The sequence below is a fragment of the Protopterus annectens genome, chromosome 10.part0 (assembly GCF_019279795.1).
Source record: "Protopterus annectens isolate FY-2018-M chromosome 10.part0, PAN1.0, whole genome shotgun sequence".
NCBI classification, from domain to species: domain Eukaryota; kingdom Metazoa; phylum Chordata; order Ceratodontiformes; family Protopteridae; genus Protopterus; species Protopterus annectens.
Window position 1 is genome coordinate 1,137,581,543 of NC_056744.1, and position 15,260 is coordinate 1,137,596,802.

Genomic DNA, 15,260 nt, shown 5'->3' on the forward strand with positions numbered 1-15,260 from the left:
GTCTTTCCAGGGAGTGTGCGGTGGGGCCTGGCAATTGGCAATTGTTGGGTGTAGGACTGTTGGTTCCGGTGTTGTGGTCAGACACAGGTAGTACTACAAAAAAAATAAAAATGGTGCACAGTTTCTATTTGTTCGGGTCATTGTGGTCTGCCTTGGGTGCGGTTGGTTGCTTGTGCCTCTCTGCTATCTGGATTTTCCAGGGGTGTCGTGGTCTGCCGTGGGTGCGGTTGGCTGCTTGTGCCTCTCTGCTGTCCGGACGTTGCTTTGTCTTGGTCTGTTCCTCATGGTGGGTAGAGCTTGGGCCGTAGCACATGTCGGACGGACGAGATGGTTTTTCGTTGGGGGTCTGCATGTTTTGTGGGGGGGGGTTTGTCCGTTTCTGTGGTTGTTGCTGGGTATTTGCGGTGCAGTTTGCTTTGGCGGGCTGCGGGGTCTGGTTTGAGTTGTCTGTTTTGTGCTTCTGGTGGTTGTTTTCGTGCTGCGATTGGAAAACAAAATCAGCAAGGAAAAAGAAAAGAGAAAAAAAAAAAAAACGGGAAGCTGAAGTATCTAAGAGAAGAACCAGATGGCATCGAGTTTAGTAGTTTTCTTTTGTATTGTTGCAGCACATCACCAAGGCTTCTCTCCTTTACATTCTGGCTTTATGGATTATCTATAATAGTATTTAGTACTATTATATATATAAGAGAGCTGAACAGCCCTGCATTGACTGGATCTTTATGACAGGAGCCGTGAAGAAAGGAACCGGTCATCCCTTGTTAAGGCCTTTCCCTATTGTTTAAAACTCATCTTGTGTGGTTGCTAGGACAGGCAACTCCAGGCCTTATAGATGATCTCAGTAAAATAGGAAATCTCTTTGCTACTCTGCTGAGTTTTATACTGGTGACTTCCTGCTTGTTGGCTGAATACCCCCCCATCAGTGCTGCTAAGGAAACACCCACCAACCGCTGTGCTGCCTCGTGGACAAAATTGTTCATGTGTAAATAACCTTTATTCTCATGTCACTCAGAGGAAACAGAACTATTTTATCAAGAGTTTGTAGTTTGACATTTTATTATAGTCTTTGATTAACTGGAGTAAACATGAGAGAGCGTTAATTAGCCTTTGTAAATAAAGGATATAATCTACAACATGAGGCCAGGTTTTTACTTGTTTTGGAAAGTTAATTTCTAGTAGTATGGGAACTTTAAGAATTATAAAAAAAAAAAAAAAGGTTTTCTAGGAAAAGGATAAAAGTCCCAAAGGTCCCTAGATATTGCCTGTGGAAATCTTATAGAAGGGGAAAATCTCCTTTTAACTACTAATTGAATAAAAAATTGGTCTTTTAAAACCTTAATGACCTGAATATATCTATCTAAGAACACAATTCTATTAAGACTTTGCATAGAAAATAAACATGAACATAGTCACATGCCGTACTTGTATCCAATGCAAATGCTCCATGCTATTTGTTACAGTTGAGTTGGAATATAAAATTAGTTCTAGCATAACATTGCTGTTAGGAGTCTACCTTGTCAACATAAAACCAGACTAGAACTTTGAGATGACCCATTTAGCGTTTCACTACACAACAGCAAGCATGGTACAAGGACTGAAAACCTGTATACCAAACTTAAGTCCAGCAGTTTAATGTTCTTTCAGATTGTGTTTATTCCAGAAAACGATAACCCACAAACTGTTGCAATCTAACTACATCAACCCTACAGATGAGTTCAATACAAAATAAATAAATCATCTGTTACTATCAAATTGGCTACTGTTCCTTGTTTCATGTTAATGCAGATACTTGCTGGTATGGTGCACTATCACATGCTTTTTGTCTGATGAGGTAAGCAGTACAATTGACATCATTTCCTTTCAATGCATTGCATACAAAAACAAATGCCTTTATATCCATACCTGTTTTTTTTTCAGCCTAGAAATATGAATACATATTCAGCATAGCCTCTGTTATCATTCTGTACACCATTAATACTTCTGTGCATCTCTGCTGATAATCTGACTCTTTGCAATATGCCAAATGAACTGGAAGATTTTGTTTTCTTTGCCACTACTGATGTGTCTGCTTCGCCGACGAGATCAGGTATGAAATTAGATATAATAGCAAAAGAAAGAGAAATCCTGACTCTGCAAATTACTGGCATCAAGCAAAAGTCTAACAATTTGCAATGATTTGTGTAATTTTAAAATTATCATACTTACAGATGGGGGTGTTTTCTTTTTTTTTTTGGAATAGGTGGGTATAAGGTAGGGCCTGCTCTTTATATATTAGAGGATTTACTTTTCTCCTTTTATTTGTAAATGGTGGTGTACTGAGTACCGGTTGTGGCGTTACAAAGGGAATTTGCAGATGACAGAAGCAGTGGCGAGTGAAGAGGTTACACATGGGGAGCATAAGGTGGCAACAGTTACTGACTGAAATTGCTGAAGGGCAGAAGGCATCATGCGGTGGCTTGAAAAGGGGATCTGAAAGGTAACGTTTTGATAGGACAGATGTTTTGCTTCCGGAATGGGGCACAAAGTGGGTCTGAGTAATCACCTTATTAAGGCATATTTGGGCTCGGTGTTCAATTAGTGTGAGCTGATTATTGTATTGGTATAGGGGGGCAAGTAAGGAAGAGGTAGGTAGTGGGGGCCAAGGGGGGAAATGATTGGGGACGGCTTATGGGTGAGTGGGGGGATCCCACGGGATGAGTAGAGTCACGACATTCAAGGAAGCACAGGACTTATTAGGATAAAGCCTTATGGCTCTTGCAAGCCAGTGAAGTTCAACCCCTTTTTTAAGAACCTTGGGGTGGTTGTATTTACTCATTCATTTTGTTGAACCATATTGGGGAGTAAGGGCCAATGAGGTGTTTGATAGGATGCTGGAGTTTGCTCCTAATGGGTGATATCTTTGGGGTGACAAATTTGTCCCTCGCGTAGGTAGTGTTAATGTTACATAACAGGTTAAGGTTTTACAGAACACCACAAGGATCATTTCACTTGGTGTTTGGGTCAATTTTCAGAGTAGAATTTTAAGAAGCATGGTAGGTAGATGGTTAGTGGGGTAGTTTTAAAACTGGGTGCGTTGTTACAGGGGAGTTAGGTTTAAAGGAAGCTTGGTTGCAGGATAAGGCTGCTTGCTGTAGGACAGGTCTTAATTGCCTATTAGTGGTATAGGTAATATAAGGAAAGATCAGTAATTCCAAGTAAAGAAGCTAAGAGGTAACCAAAGCGTAGCAGTAGCGCCAGCATAAACTGTCCACTAAGTAAACGAAACGTTTGTTTTTATAAAATAAAATCTGATTTTTATTTTGTATACAAAGAGGTAAGTGCTTTCACATAAGCTTCATCAGACCGTTAAACTCTTTGTATACAAAATAAAAATCAGATTTTATTTTATAAAAATGAACGTTTCATTTACTTAGTGGGCAGTTTATGCTGAAGCTACTGCTACGCTTTGGTTACCTCTTAGCTTCTTTACTTGGAATTACTGCTATTTTATTAACTGTGAGAGAGGTATTTACTTCATTGGGAACGCTTTTTTATTTCTTTATTGAATATAAGGAAAGAGCTTTCCAGGGGAAAGGCCAGGGCCAACCAGGGGTTAAGAATAGTTTGGTAATGAGTGAACTGGGGATGTTTATGGCTGGGTATTTAGAGTATTTCATTGTTGAGCATAGTCAGGTTTTCAGGAACTAGGTCAAGGGGTGCTGGTTTTCTGCCAGCTAAGGGAGGACATTAAAGTTGGAGTTAGACTGTTCCCTACGGTAATGGAGTTGCACATATAGAACTGGGTAGTGGGTGGGCTAAGGTGATATGCTACGGTTAACAGGGTCTTGGGTGTGAGACTTGCTACTAGTTGTTTGACTGGGTGCCATTTTGAGTTCAAGGGGTTATAGTTTTTGGTTTTGTTGTGGTTATAGGCTGTCAATACATTCAGGATGAGCCATGATTTCAGCTTTGAAGGCAGCAGGCTAAAAGCATGTGTTCTCTTGGTGTGGATGTTACAAAAGGGTCACGGTAATCCTAATTTAGTTTCATTAGGGTGTGTTTCAGTGAAGGCATGACAGAGGGGGTTTATAACAGGATTCTAAGGTGCTTTACAGATGACGGGTACATCAAATGATGTTTGGCTTGACCCTTCCCTTTATGGGAAGTGGATTGAACAATTTTGGGTAGAAGGGAGGGGGAACAGCCTGGTCAGGCTGGTTGGCGGAGAAGAAGGATAGGCTTGCCCTCTTCTGTTCCCCCTCTGATGTCTGGATGTTCATTTCAAGGATCTGGGGAAAAAAATGAATAGTTGGAGGAAGCTTGCTGAATAGATAAGCAAGGTGAGGTAAGGACGGTGCTTATTTGGTGGAAGGTAATTTAAAGGATGGTGTATGAAGTGAGTTGGAACGCTGCTTCATAAGTAAAGTAAGCGAGCAGAGGTATGGACCCTGCTTGTTGGGCAGGGTGAGTAGGTACGCTGCCCTGATTAAAATTACAAGGATGTTATGCTGTATTTAGAATCAATAATATCATGAATAGTTGTAATTAATAAAGTTGGTGATCAAAGCTATGTAATGGAAATTTAATAAAGGTCGTCACATGTCATTTGGTGTGATGTGTGTTATTGAAGGGGACCGGGACAACCACAGCAGTAATACTGCCTATTACAGACTGTATTGGTGATCAAAAGGAACAGAGCTGTATAGCTAGATTGCCTTTTTTTTGGACCTCTCCAAAGGATCTGAAATCTTTGACCATGCAGTGCCTTTCATGACCCTAAATCTTCTCTAAATGTCACCAAGTCGTTCAAAAGCTATCTGTAAAAACGGTGGTCAATGGTAAGATGGAAATGTATAATTTTGTAATCATACCATTGTTTACCATTGTTGAAGTAACTCGGGTCTCTACATTAGTGGTACTTTTTTATCACTATCCTTGACAATGACATGGTCTGCAGTTGTGAAGAAACAAAACTGGTGACTCTACAGTCCTTGAGCATAATGCATTCACCACTGTCAACACCAATGCCAGCCTGCAATACATCTTTGATTTACTGCAGTGATAGCTTCTTTAGGACTTCATCTTCACACTTGTTGTTGTGACTTTCGGATTTTCCCGGTTAGGGGTCGCCACAGCGGAACTCCGGTCCGCTAATGATTGGCAGTAGATTGTTACGTGCCAAGTTGCCAGCTCTGATGCACAACCTTCAACGAAGGTACGCCCATTCACGCATGTCATCATGCAGAAGACGCTGTAGCTGTGAATCGAACCGGACAACGTCTTACTGTGAGGCGACAACACTACTGCAGCACCACCACCGCAGCTAAACCAAAATTATGCTCTTTTCAGTAAAGAGCTAAAATAATTGACATTTCTAACATCATTGTTTTAAAATAAGGCAACCTTAGTACCTCCATCTCATCAAGTAATTTCAGAAAAACTGATTGTTGTCACTGATTGATGAAATGCAGCTAATTATCAGTCATGAGACCAAACAGTTACATAGTGTTGTGTCTAAAACCAGCAGTGAAACAGACAGACTCTGAAAAGCCAAGTCATTCTCTGCTGTGATCCTTAGTTATGCAAGCATTAATGCCCAACTGAAAGTTAAAGAATGCAATTATTGAGCTCCCTGCTCACCACGTTGCATAAAACTACAAGTATCGTGCAAAGTAAAATGAAGAGGTTAGAAGCAAAACATGAACGAATGAATGAATAAGTAAACCAACTAACAAATATCATTTGAAAGGAATACTGGGGACAGCCTTTATAATGTAGATACCAAAAATAAACAATTAAACATAAATACATACATAGATATGTAAACACATACATATTCAACGTTATTGAAGGACTTTACCTAATTAGTAATTTTGCGTCACCCCGATCATGAGTTTCTTTATAAAATTATTCTAGCCTTCAGCCATTCAACAATATTCAGTGATGAAGGGAATACAAATGCATCTTCTTAAACAGCTGCTGCTGTTAGCTTTTAAGTACCTGCTTAAAGTAAACAATTGCTGAGCTGGTTACATGGTGTAGAGGATAAAGCCCTGACTGCAGCTCTTGACCTTTGTTCGATTAGCAGCACAGGTGTTTGCAGGAGCTCATCATGGAGGATTGGTTTGGGGGTTGAGGCATTTCTGGCTCAATACATGAGTGATACCTAGAAGAAACACTAGGTATTACACCCGTTGAAACTTTTAAGCCTGCTGAACCCCCCCACTGTCCAAGTGCATTTGTGCTATAAGCTGATTGGGGGGGGGTCCGAATGTGGAGGCACACTTCCCTTTAGAAGATCACAAAAGCAGAGCTTGCAATATCTACCAAGGGGGACTTTTCCCATTTGGAGATGGCTGCCCTGTGAGACCAGCAAACAGGCTTGTTCGTTACCACTTATTTCTTACTGGGAAACAGAGGGCCTGATTAGGATTCATGGGCAGGAGTGAATGGGCCATAATGCTCTTGCCTAGCCTAAGAATGCCCAAGACTTCTACACCCACTCCCCAAAAATTAATAGTTCAACTAGGTACAAGCAAAGGAGCTGTCTGGTGAGGTGTTGCAAAAAAAATTCTTTGGTGAGCGCAAGTTTACTAAAGCGCAAAACAGTAAACACAACATACTCCTTAATCATTTCAAATGTAATGTTCATGATCTGTTCAAGCATACCACTATACTGCTCTGATTTAACCAAGAACAGTTACTGAATGCAACGTGGGGAAGGCAAGTACCCCATTTATCTCCGACTTAATCCAGCCTCAGATCCCAAGTCTGTAAAACGTTAAAGAGATTCAGACACTTTATTGCAGCAAATTGAAGTAGGTACCTCATGGAGCTGAGAATGACCCCCTGCCTCACTGTGGTGTTTTAGTTTAAGGATGACCTGTTCCAGATTTCTTGGATATTCATTCTACCCAACATTACATCAAAGGAGGTGAAGTCTGTAAAAAAAAAAAAAGAAAAAAAAAAAAACTAATATTGGTGATGCAGACACCTCAACCTCTATGGTAGTACCCTAGATATTCTATTTCTCTGCTAATAGCAGTCACAGAAGACCTGTACTCCCTCTACAGATACTACAGATATACCACAAAGTAAATATTAAAAGTAAATTCTCTTAGTTTAATGTTGTAGTACTGGAACCACAACATAAATAAATGTCTTCACATTTGCAGAAATAATGTTGAATTCTTTACCTAAATGCTTTGCTACTGTATGCAAAGCCATTGCTAATTCTAAACATGGCATCATTCCAAGTGTGTGACTATACAGAATTATAGGCAGAGGAGACAGACGATAAAACATCAATAAACATAACACAGACGTTTTGTTTTACAAAATAAACTGCATCGTCATTGTTTACACTACAGCTATTAATGAAATGTTAAATAAACATGTCTGGAAATATGCTACATTCTCTTTAAAGGGTGCAAGGATCATTTAAAAATAAATCTGTGTGGTCTAGAAGATTTGCATGGAAATAAACTGCTTAATGTGTGTTTAATATGCTTAAAAACTAAAATAACTGGGGGAACAATTATTTTGGAGGGTTATGGTATGCGACTTTAGCATTTTAGGGTTAGCTGATCATATAAAACACATGAAATACATAAATGATCTGAGGTTTTCCATTTCATTTGTTGTATAAAGAGTCAAAATTATGCATAGGAAGAAGTTTAAAAGTAGTATTGCAATATGCTGGAAAAAAGTAATACTCTACTGCAAATAATTACCAGGGGTGATAGGATGTGCTAAAATTAACTAATCATGAATGGACTGTATGTAAACCTATGAAGTTCCCTGCTGTCTTGTCCACTTTCCTATGATGCAGATTTGAAGTTTATAGTAATTTCAGTATTACATGGAAAGAGAAATCACGTGATACTGTAGCCTAGGACGTATGCTATTATCGTGCATAGATTCATTTACTAATAACACAGTAAATGTTTACCAAGAACTGATCAGTATAGCTGTTGGAAAAAATATGGACCTTATTTTATTTTGCTAATCTTCTAAACTATTTAGGTTTGACTGGCTAATTCCTAAGTTGCTTTGAACAGATTCCACAAGGAAGTTTGAGAAACCTTGAATCACTCTAATGTAACTAGTCTTTTAATGCATTGTGCTTTAGTGAACATTTTATGATGTGTATGCATTTCACTGTGTGTTATAATATTTGGATTTGACTGACTGTTATGAAAAGTTAATTGCTTTCTTTGTACTGCTTAGTGTTCTTAAAAATAATGCCTTAATAATACTTTAATATTACCTCTTTGCATTATTTCAACATAATTTGTATATGTATTTGGTGGCATGTTTCTTTTGAAACTGCATGAAAATGTAATTGTTTTGGCTACAAAGACATTTGCAAGTCTTTTATTTTTATTTATTTTTTTTACACAGACATATACTAACCCTGAAATTATTTACATTTAAGTCAGTCTGAATATGTATGGAAATGCATCTCTACTGTTTTTCAGGAATGTTGCACTTCCAACATAGTAACAGACTGTAAACTGTAAACACTAGTTTTATTAAGAGAACATAATTTTATTTATAAATAACTCACCTCACACATAAGTTTTAGTTATAAATAACTCTCACCTAAATAACTCACCTCACACATAAGTTTTAGTTATAAATAACTCTCACCTAAATAACTCACCTCACACATAAGTTTTAGTTATAAATAACTCTCACCTCACACATAAGTGCATTATTAATATCATGTGTTACTCCCACACACTTCAAAAGTGTCCATTTAAATGTATAACACAATTTCTGGAGCATGTAATATGGTGAATGAATACTAATAAATGTGTGCTCGCTTGCATCATTTAAGAAGGAAGCAGTAAGTTATTTAGTGGGAGCATAAACTTAAATAGCTGCATGCGTCTATATTTCTTTACTTAACACACTTTTACATTCACACATGAAGCATTAAAACTTTGCATTTCATGGTATATAGTATTTTATCATCTATAAGTTATAAGTCATTGTTTTCATAGTACAATATTCCAATGATGCATATATTTGCTCAGCTGTTTCCCAATTTCCTAATTATTTTTAAGAGCCCTGACCAGGATAACATTCTACAGGATCATGAATGTTCAATGTTGGAGAATTTCGGAGATGAAGAAGTAAGACATTCAGTTACACAATTTAAAAAAATTGACAGTAATCTTCACATTTTTCTAAATGCTTTATAAATTAACATTTTATCTTGTACAATAGTAAACCTAGAATATATCCTTTAGATGATGAAGCAGTAATGTAGCCTGATGTATACAACTAATGTTATAATTTGTTTTTTCATTCTAACACCCACTTTATTTCACTAGTGGTAAATGAGCACAGACTGGTCCAGAATCCAATGCCTGCAGAATTTATTGCTAGGTTTTGTAGCTATATAGATGGAGACATTTGTGTTTTCAGAATCTTTAACATTTTGACATTTTTCCTAAAAGTGTACATATTAAATTCAGATAAAGAAAATTAGGCAATCGGTACATTTTGATATTTCTTCCTAGTGCAGGCATTGAGTTTATTTTGGATTCTGAAGCAGTGTTACCACTTGAATCACTCATTGTACACTATCTGTTGTACTCAGAGTTTGTCCTCAGGCTTCTTATGTGTTCTAGTCAGTGATGCTTTTTTGCCTGTTCATTTCAAGACGTATCAGATGATGTCAGCTAACCTACTTCACTTTGGCATGCAGTCTGAGTTTTTCTGTTTATTAGAATGTTAGTATAAAAAGTGGTGCATTGCTACATTTGTTTCTTACATTGGTCTAATGGAATTTTGACTTTTCTGATTTGGAGTTACTCCAACATCCCAAAAAGTCCAGGCAGCAGCATTTGTTCTGACTTGGTCTTGCTCAAGAACTGAAATAAAAATACCAAAATATAACCATATGAAAATAACCAACCATAATACAGGAAACCTCTGTTCATAATGCTTTAAAATTGTGCTTTTAAAAATCTACAGAAAACATTAAGGCAATAAATACTACAGCAGTAGAAATGAAGGTCTGTATTGAAACAAAAGTTTGGATTTGTTATAGAGCTTAAGAACAACATGGAAACTCTTTAGTAATGAAGAGATGAAATCTGACTTAAATCCCTTTAAAACGGAGACTTGACTGTATCATTGCTATGCATTTAACTGCCCAGTATAAAACCAGACTCTCTGAAGGACCAGCACTGTATCTTATTTTTTTACATCTGATTCACATTACTTTTGTTAGGATACTGAAGCTAAAACAGTTGTTCAGCTAGTGTGACAAAGTTCAGTAATCGATTGTAGTCGTATCTAACACTCAGTAAGCATTGTTACACACCAGTAGCACAATGGTGAAACATTCTCTCTTCCAGACAGTCGTGGCAAGCTACCAAGCAATCATTTAGAACAGTACACCACGGTACAGCCTCATCATAACAAAGAACCTTTAGAGAAGCTTCGGCAGGAGGGTACTCTCAACGGGAGATGCTGTATCGAAACCCATTTTCTTAGGGCTTGTTTTTGGCATTTTATAAAACCTCAAACACGTTTTGTTTTGCCTTTCTGCTCTGTTAATCTGACTTTTCTCATTCTGTCCCCCTTTTTCAGCTGTCCCATTCAGCACCATTTCCTGTGTCTAGATTTACCTCACACATCTTCTTTACCATCTTCACTGTGTCCTACCTCTGCTCTGTTAATATCCTGTTCTGTTATTTATACTTCCTGTCCTAGCCGTTCACGCTCACTTATTTCCATATGTTCCCCCTCCACCATATCCATCTTCCTTAATTCATAAAGTGTACCAGTTCCATACCTTTTAACAACTTGTCTTTGACTTTTCCAAAACTTATTCCATTCTGTACTTTGTTGTAGTCTTGTCAATTATCCTGATATTACTTTGCCAACCCCTCCTTTGTAATTTCATTCTTCATTTATCTCCCTTCTGGTTCTTTGCAGTGGGAATCTTGAGCCACTGTATGGTCACCAATGTCATATGCCATGTCTGCCTTTATGCAGCCAACAAGGGCTACCATCACTTGGGGGCCACTCCCGTGTCTCCCCTGCACTGTCCCTCTCTGGTATTTGAGACTACTATATGGCAGTGATCAGGTTAGGAGTAGTGGCATGAAATGACCAAGACCATTACTCTTCCCAGGGTGGGTAGTCCCATCTTTCAGCTGCATTGTCAAGACTCAGAGCCACTAAGTGAGGTCGGGTTACCTGGGCCATAGTCAGAGTTTCATACCTCTACACCATCAGCACAGCTAAATAGCTTTCCTTCATACAGCCCAGAAAAGTGACACTTCTGTATGTTTCAGACTTGATTACTGAAATTTCCTTTAACTTTTTGTCTACACTGCAGCATCCCCATCAAACAATTACATTCCCAGAACATATGCTTTCTTTTGTCCACACTTTCAGCATTTATTCATACTCCTTTTTTTCCTTTTATATTACTGAGCGCTGTCTTTGCAGTATTTTAATTTTCATACTTTCTAATGAGATGCCTGCGACTCACATTGCTTGGGTTCTGTCTTTCACCCAGTTTGCTATCCATCCTACAACATATGGGTCGCTTTTTGAAGCATTTAGCTTCTATATAATGCCAGTCTGGGTAATGGTATTGAAAGCCTTGACCAGCTCAAGATAGCACTGTGCGTGCCGCATGGCCATTTACAGTCTTTACAGCCATTTCTAATAGGTTTACCGGATTCAAAAGACAGGATCTGCCCTTCACAAAGCCAAACTGCTGGGATCAGATCTAATTATATTTTCATATTGGAGTGTCTGAGATTAGTTATAATACAAGCCTCATCTGGAAAGCCATGGAATGTAACACTGATCAGCCTGTAATTACCTGGGTCAGTTTTAAAACCACCCTTACGGAGGGGCATCACCACTGTAGTGACCCACTCATCAGGGACAAAACCATTAGGTAAACCTAAGTTAATCAGTTTAAAGAATGTGTCTGTAAGGGCATATTCAAGACAATTAATTAAGCAATTATGAATATTGTCAGGTCTCATGGAGGACGTATTTTTGGTATTGGTTAGTACTTTCAATAAATGATCTTTAGAGGTAATTGGGGTGTACGTGATTCAGATATTTCAGGGCTTTAGATAAATTCTTGGGGGTGAAGTTGGCACTAAATTTATTTGTAGGATTACTGGCAGTGTTGGGTCAGAATGGGAGGCATCATTATGAATAAGTTGTGAGCAATGTAGAGTATTGTTTCTTGTTTTTCTGCCACTGCTAAAGAAAGATAATTATCTTTAGAACCAGAGATCAGCCTACGTTCATGAACTTTTTTTGTGGACCAGATGGTGTTCTTCAATTTTTTTGTAATGCTTTTGATATTATTGAAAAGATAGGTTTTGGATCCAATAGATAATTTAAGGAGTTTCTTTCTTTCTTTTGTTGCATATTTTATTAATGGTGGTGGACCACCAGGATGGTTTGCTTTTGAATTTCCCATAATACTTGGTACTGGTGGGGGCTGACAGCTCTATGCATTTTTCTAAATTGGTATGGAATTCCTTATTAGAACTTGCTGCTGTATGAAGGTCAGGGGTGGTGCAGACATTAGTGAATTTCGATATTTCATCTTAGACTTGATTGAGGTTGGCATATTTGTAGTCATTAAATTCAGTGGGGATTTCTGTAGGAGCTTTTGGGAGTTCAAGGAGAAGGTCACAAGTTTGTGGTCAAGGAGAAACCAGAGGAAGAAGAGACTGCCATGTGTGCAAGAATCAAGTCAAGAATACTGTGTCTTCTTTTAGGTTTGTTTACAAAATGTAGGCATTTTGGGGCATATCCTACATTGGAGATATAGGTATCCCAGTTTATTGATAGTTAAATTCACCCAAAATAAGGACGCTTTTGCTAATATGGAGAAATCGTATTGACTTTCAGGAGACAAAGAAGGTGTTCTGTAACAAGCTATTAATTGATAATCCTATCCAGAGAGATCTGTAGTTCAATAAGTAGATGTTTAAATAGCTTAAAGGGAGTGACTTCACAAATTGTTAACTAACAGCAGCCAGTACAAAGGGAAAGGGAGGGAACTGTGTGGACAAATTAATGTAAGGGGTCAACAACAAGAGAGATACTAGGTTTAAGAGCACAATAACAGGATGGAAGGGTGGGAAATATTTTCAGCCACTGACCTCTTGTAGAATTGGTTCACCAGTAACTGCCAGAATCCAGAAGTGTACAGCTTCAAACCCTTGGGCCTCAACAGACAGTAGCAATTACACTTCTAACCTGCCTTAAAGCAATCACACTCTTGCAGATAGCCTGACTGTAATCCTCTCAGAAAAAGAACCCAAGATTCATTTCCAAAAGATAATACTACTTAAATGGCAAAATCAGTGTATCTATTTATAAGAATTACTGACTGTAGGCTTACAAGGTTTTAAAATACAATCCTCAGATGCTGTAAGGTCAGAAACAAAAATATACTGATTAAATAACTTAATGATTTTGAAACAGCTAGAAACAGATGCAAGCTATAAAATGTTACTTACAACAACTGAAAGCAAGAATAAAAACATCTAAAACATATATAGACTGTTGTGATATCCCCACTCTGAGCCAATAATCAAGGAGCCTGAGTCCTAACCACTGACACTGGAGAGGGACGTTCACTTGGAATACAAATGGATACACTCAGTATTTTCAGAAGCAGACCTCTCTGCATTAAGCACAATTGCCCTTAAGAGTACACAGGGCATACACTCAGCCCGGGGTTTGGGTGTCTCTATCTGTCTCTCCTCAGGTCCCCAATAAGGCACCTCACTGGCACTGTGAAACCAGTGCTTCATGTCCCTGCCCCAAGTAGTTGACACACACACACTCTGAGATTTAATTTTCAAACACACACACACACACACACACACACACACACACACACACACACACACACACACACACACACACACACATACACACACACTTAGAAAAGGCTGGCACAGATTACCCACTCTATCAACTCTGCCTAGACTATAAGGTAGATTGACTGCCACCAGTTAGTTACTATAATGCTGTTAAAAGGGTATCCAATTATGCTGAGTGAAGTTAATATTAATACAAATGGTAATGATGACCAAACAGCAAGGCTTCAGGGCTTCAGGAGTGGCCAGAGCTGTCACCAAATAAATATATGCAAATACTCTCAAAACTTAAATATTTTCTAAAAGGGACCAGCCACAATGAAAAGTTTAAATGTATTTAATAATAAATAATAAAAGAACAAGAAAATATTAAACATCCAATTACAGTAAATACCAGAGTTTGAGTCACAGGGAATATTAAAAATAACAACTATGGAAAATTTCACAGTTATAGAAAATCAGTATTTAGCTGATCTCACTATCTATTCCTGATTGACTAAAAGAATTACTGTTCCCTAGTTAAGTTGCTTACTGAACAGAGCAAGGCAAGATGATGTGGGGGAGTGGTCCTTGTTGTCAGACCCAAGGCAGAATGCTGAGAGCAGGCTCCTACTAATATGTAAATATTATTACTGGCTTACAGAATGACATCACACACATTTGGTCATCTGACTCTGTTTTTCATGCTATCACCAACACCAGAACTTGACAAGATTTTAGCACCTATGTGTTACTATACACACAGATAGAGCTTTGCTGATATCTCCTGGAAGTCATAAAACCATAATACCATTTCACTCTTCCTACAGGAGCTACCAACTATTCCTTAGCACAGACATTGCATCTCTGGCCCCATTCAATACTTTGGGATAACATCTTTATGGCTTAACTCATAAAGTAATTTAATTTCAAGAATATTTTACAAAGTCAGGTGGATTAAGATTAACCTCTTCACTTCCAGTATATACTGTTACAATTTATACATTTGATTCAGTTATAATAATACATGTACATTTTTTTTCTTTCCAGCAGGGCACTCTGTTGGTACATTTTAATACAAGCAAACCTCACAAACAATTTTTTAGCACAAGCTTCTTTACAAATCAGTTTGATATACAAATGGCATATAGTTATTTACAAAATTCCAGCTAGTTGTGTTGGCATAAGTTACAAATCCACTGAGCTATTTTTCCTGGCAGGGCTGGCAGTACTTCCTGTCATCACAGCTGTTAACATTAGGTTGAAACAGATCTCAAAGAAATGCGTTTTTTAGCCAATTAGTTAAGTTGCTGAACTGATTAGCAAGGAAATGGCAGAAACCAGAAAAGCAAGGTTTCAAAAGTCTTGGACCTCAAAAAACAATATCAATTTAAAAATGCAGGGTAGTGAAGT

General features: G+C 38.0%; 1 protein-coding gene across 7 annotated transcripts in view; it reads left to right on the forward strand.

Moving 5' to 3' along the window:
• Positions 1 to 15,260, forward strand: part of NEXN (nexilin F-actin binding protein) — a 955,560-nt gene that overhangs the window by 728,693 nt on the left and 211,607 nt on the right. For 4 of the 7 annotated variants that reach the window (XM_044085866.1, XM_044085863.1, XM_044085864.1 and 1 more), the window contains one exon: positions 9,048 to 9,116. The exons of the other annotated variants lie outside the window; for them this stretch is intronic. In XM_044085866.1, the coding sequence (XP_043941801.1) occupies positions 9,048 to 9,116 (69 nt within the window). The remainder of the gene's footprint in view (positions 1 to 9,047; positions 9,117 to 15,260) is intronic. 7 annotated transcript variants of the gene reach the window in all.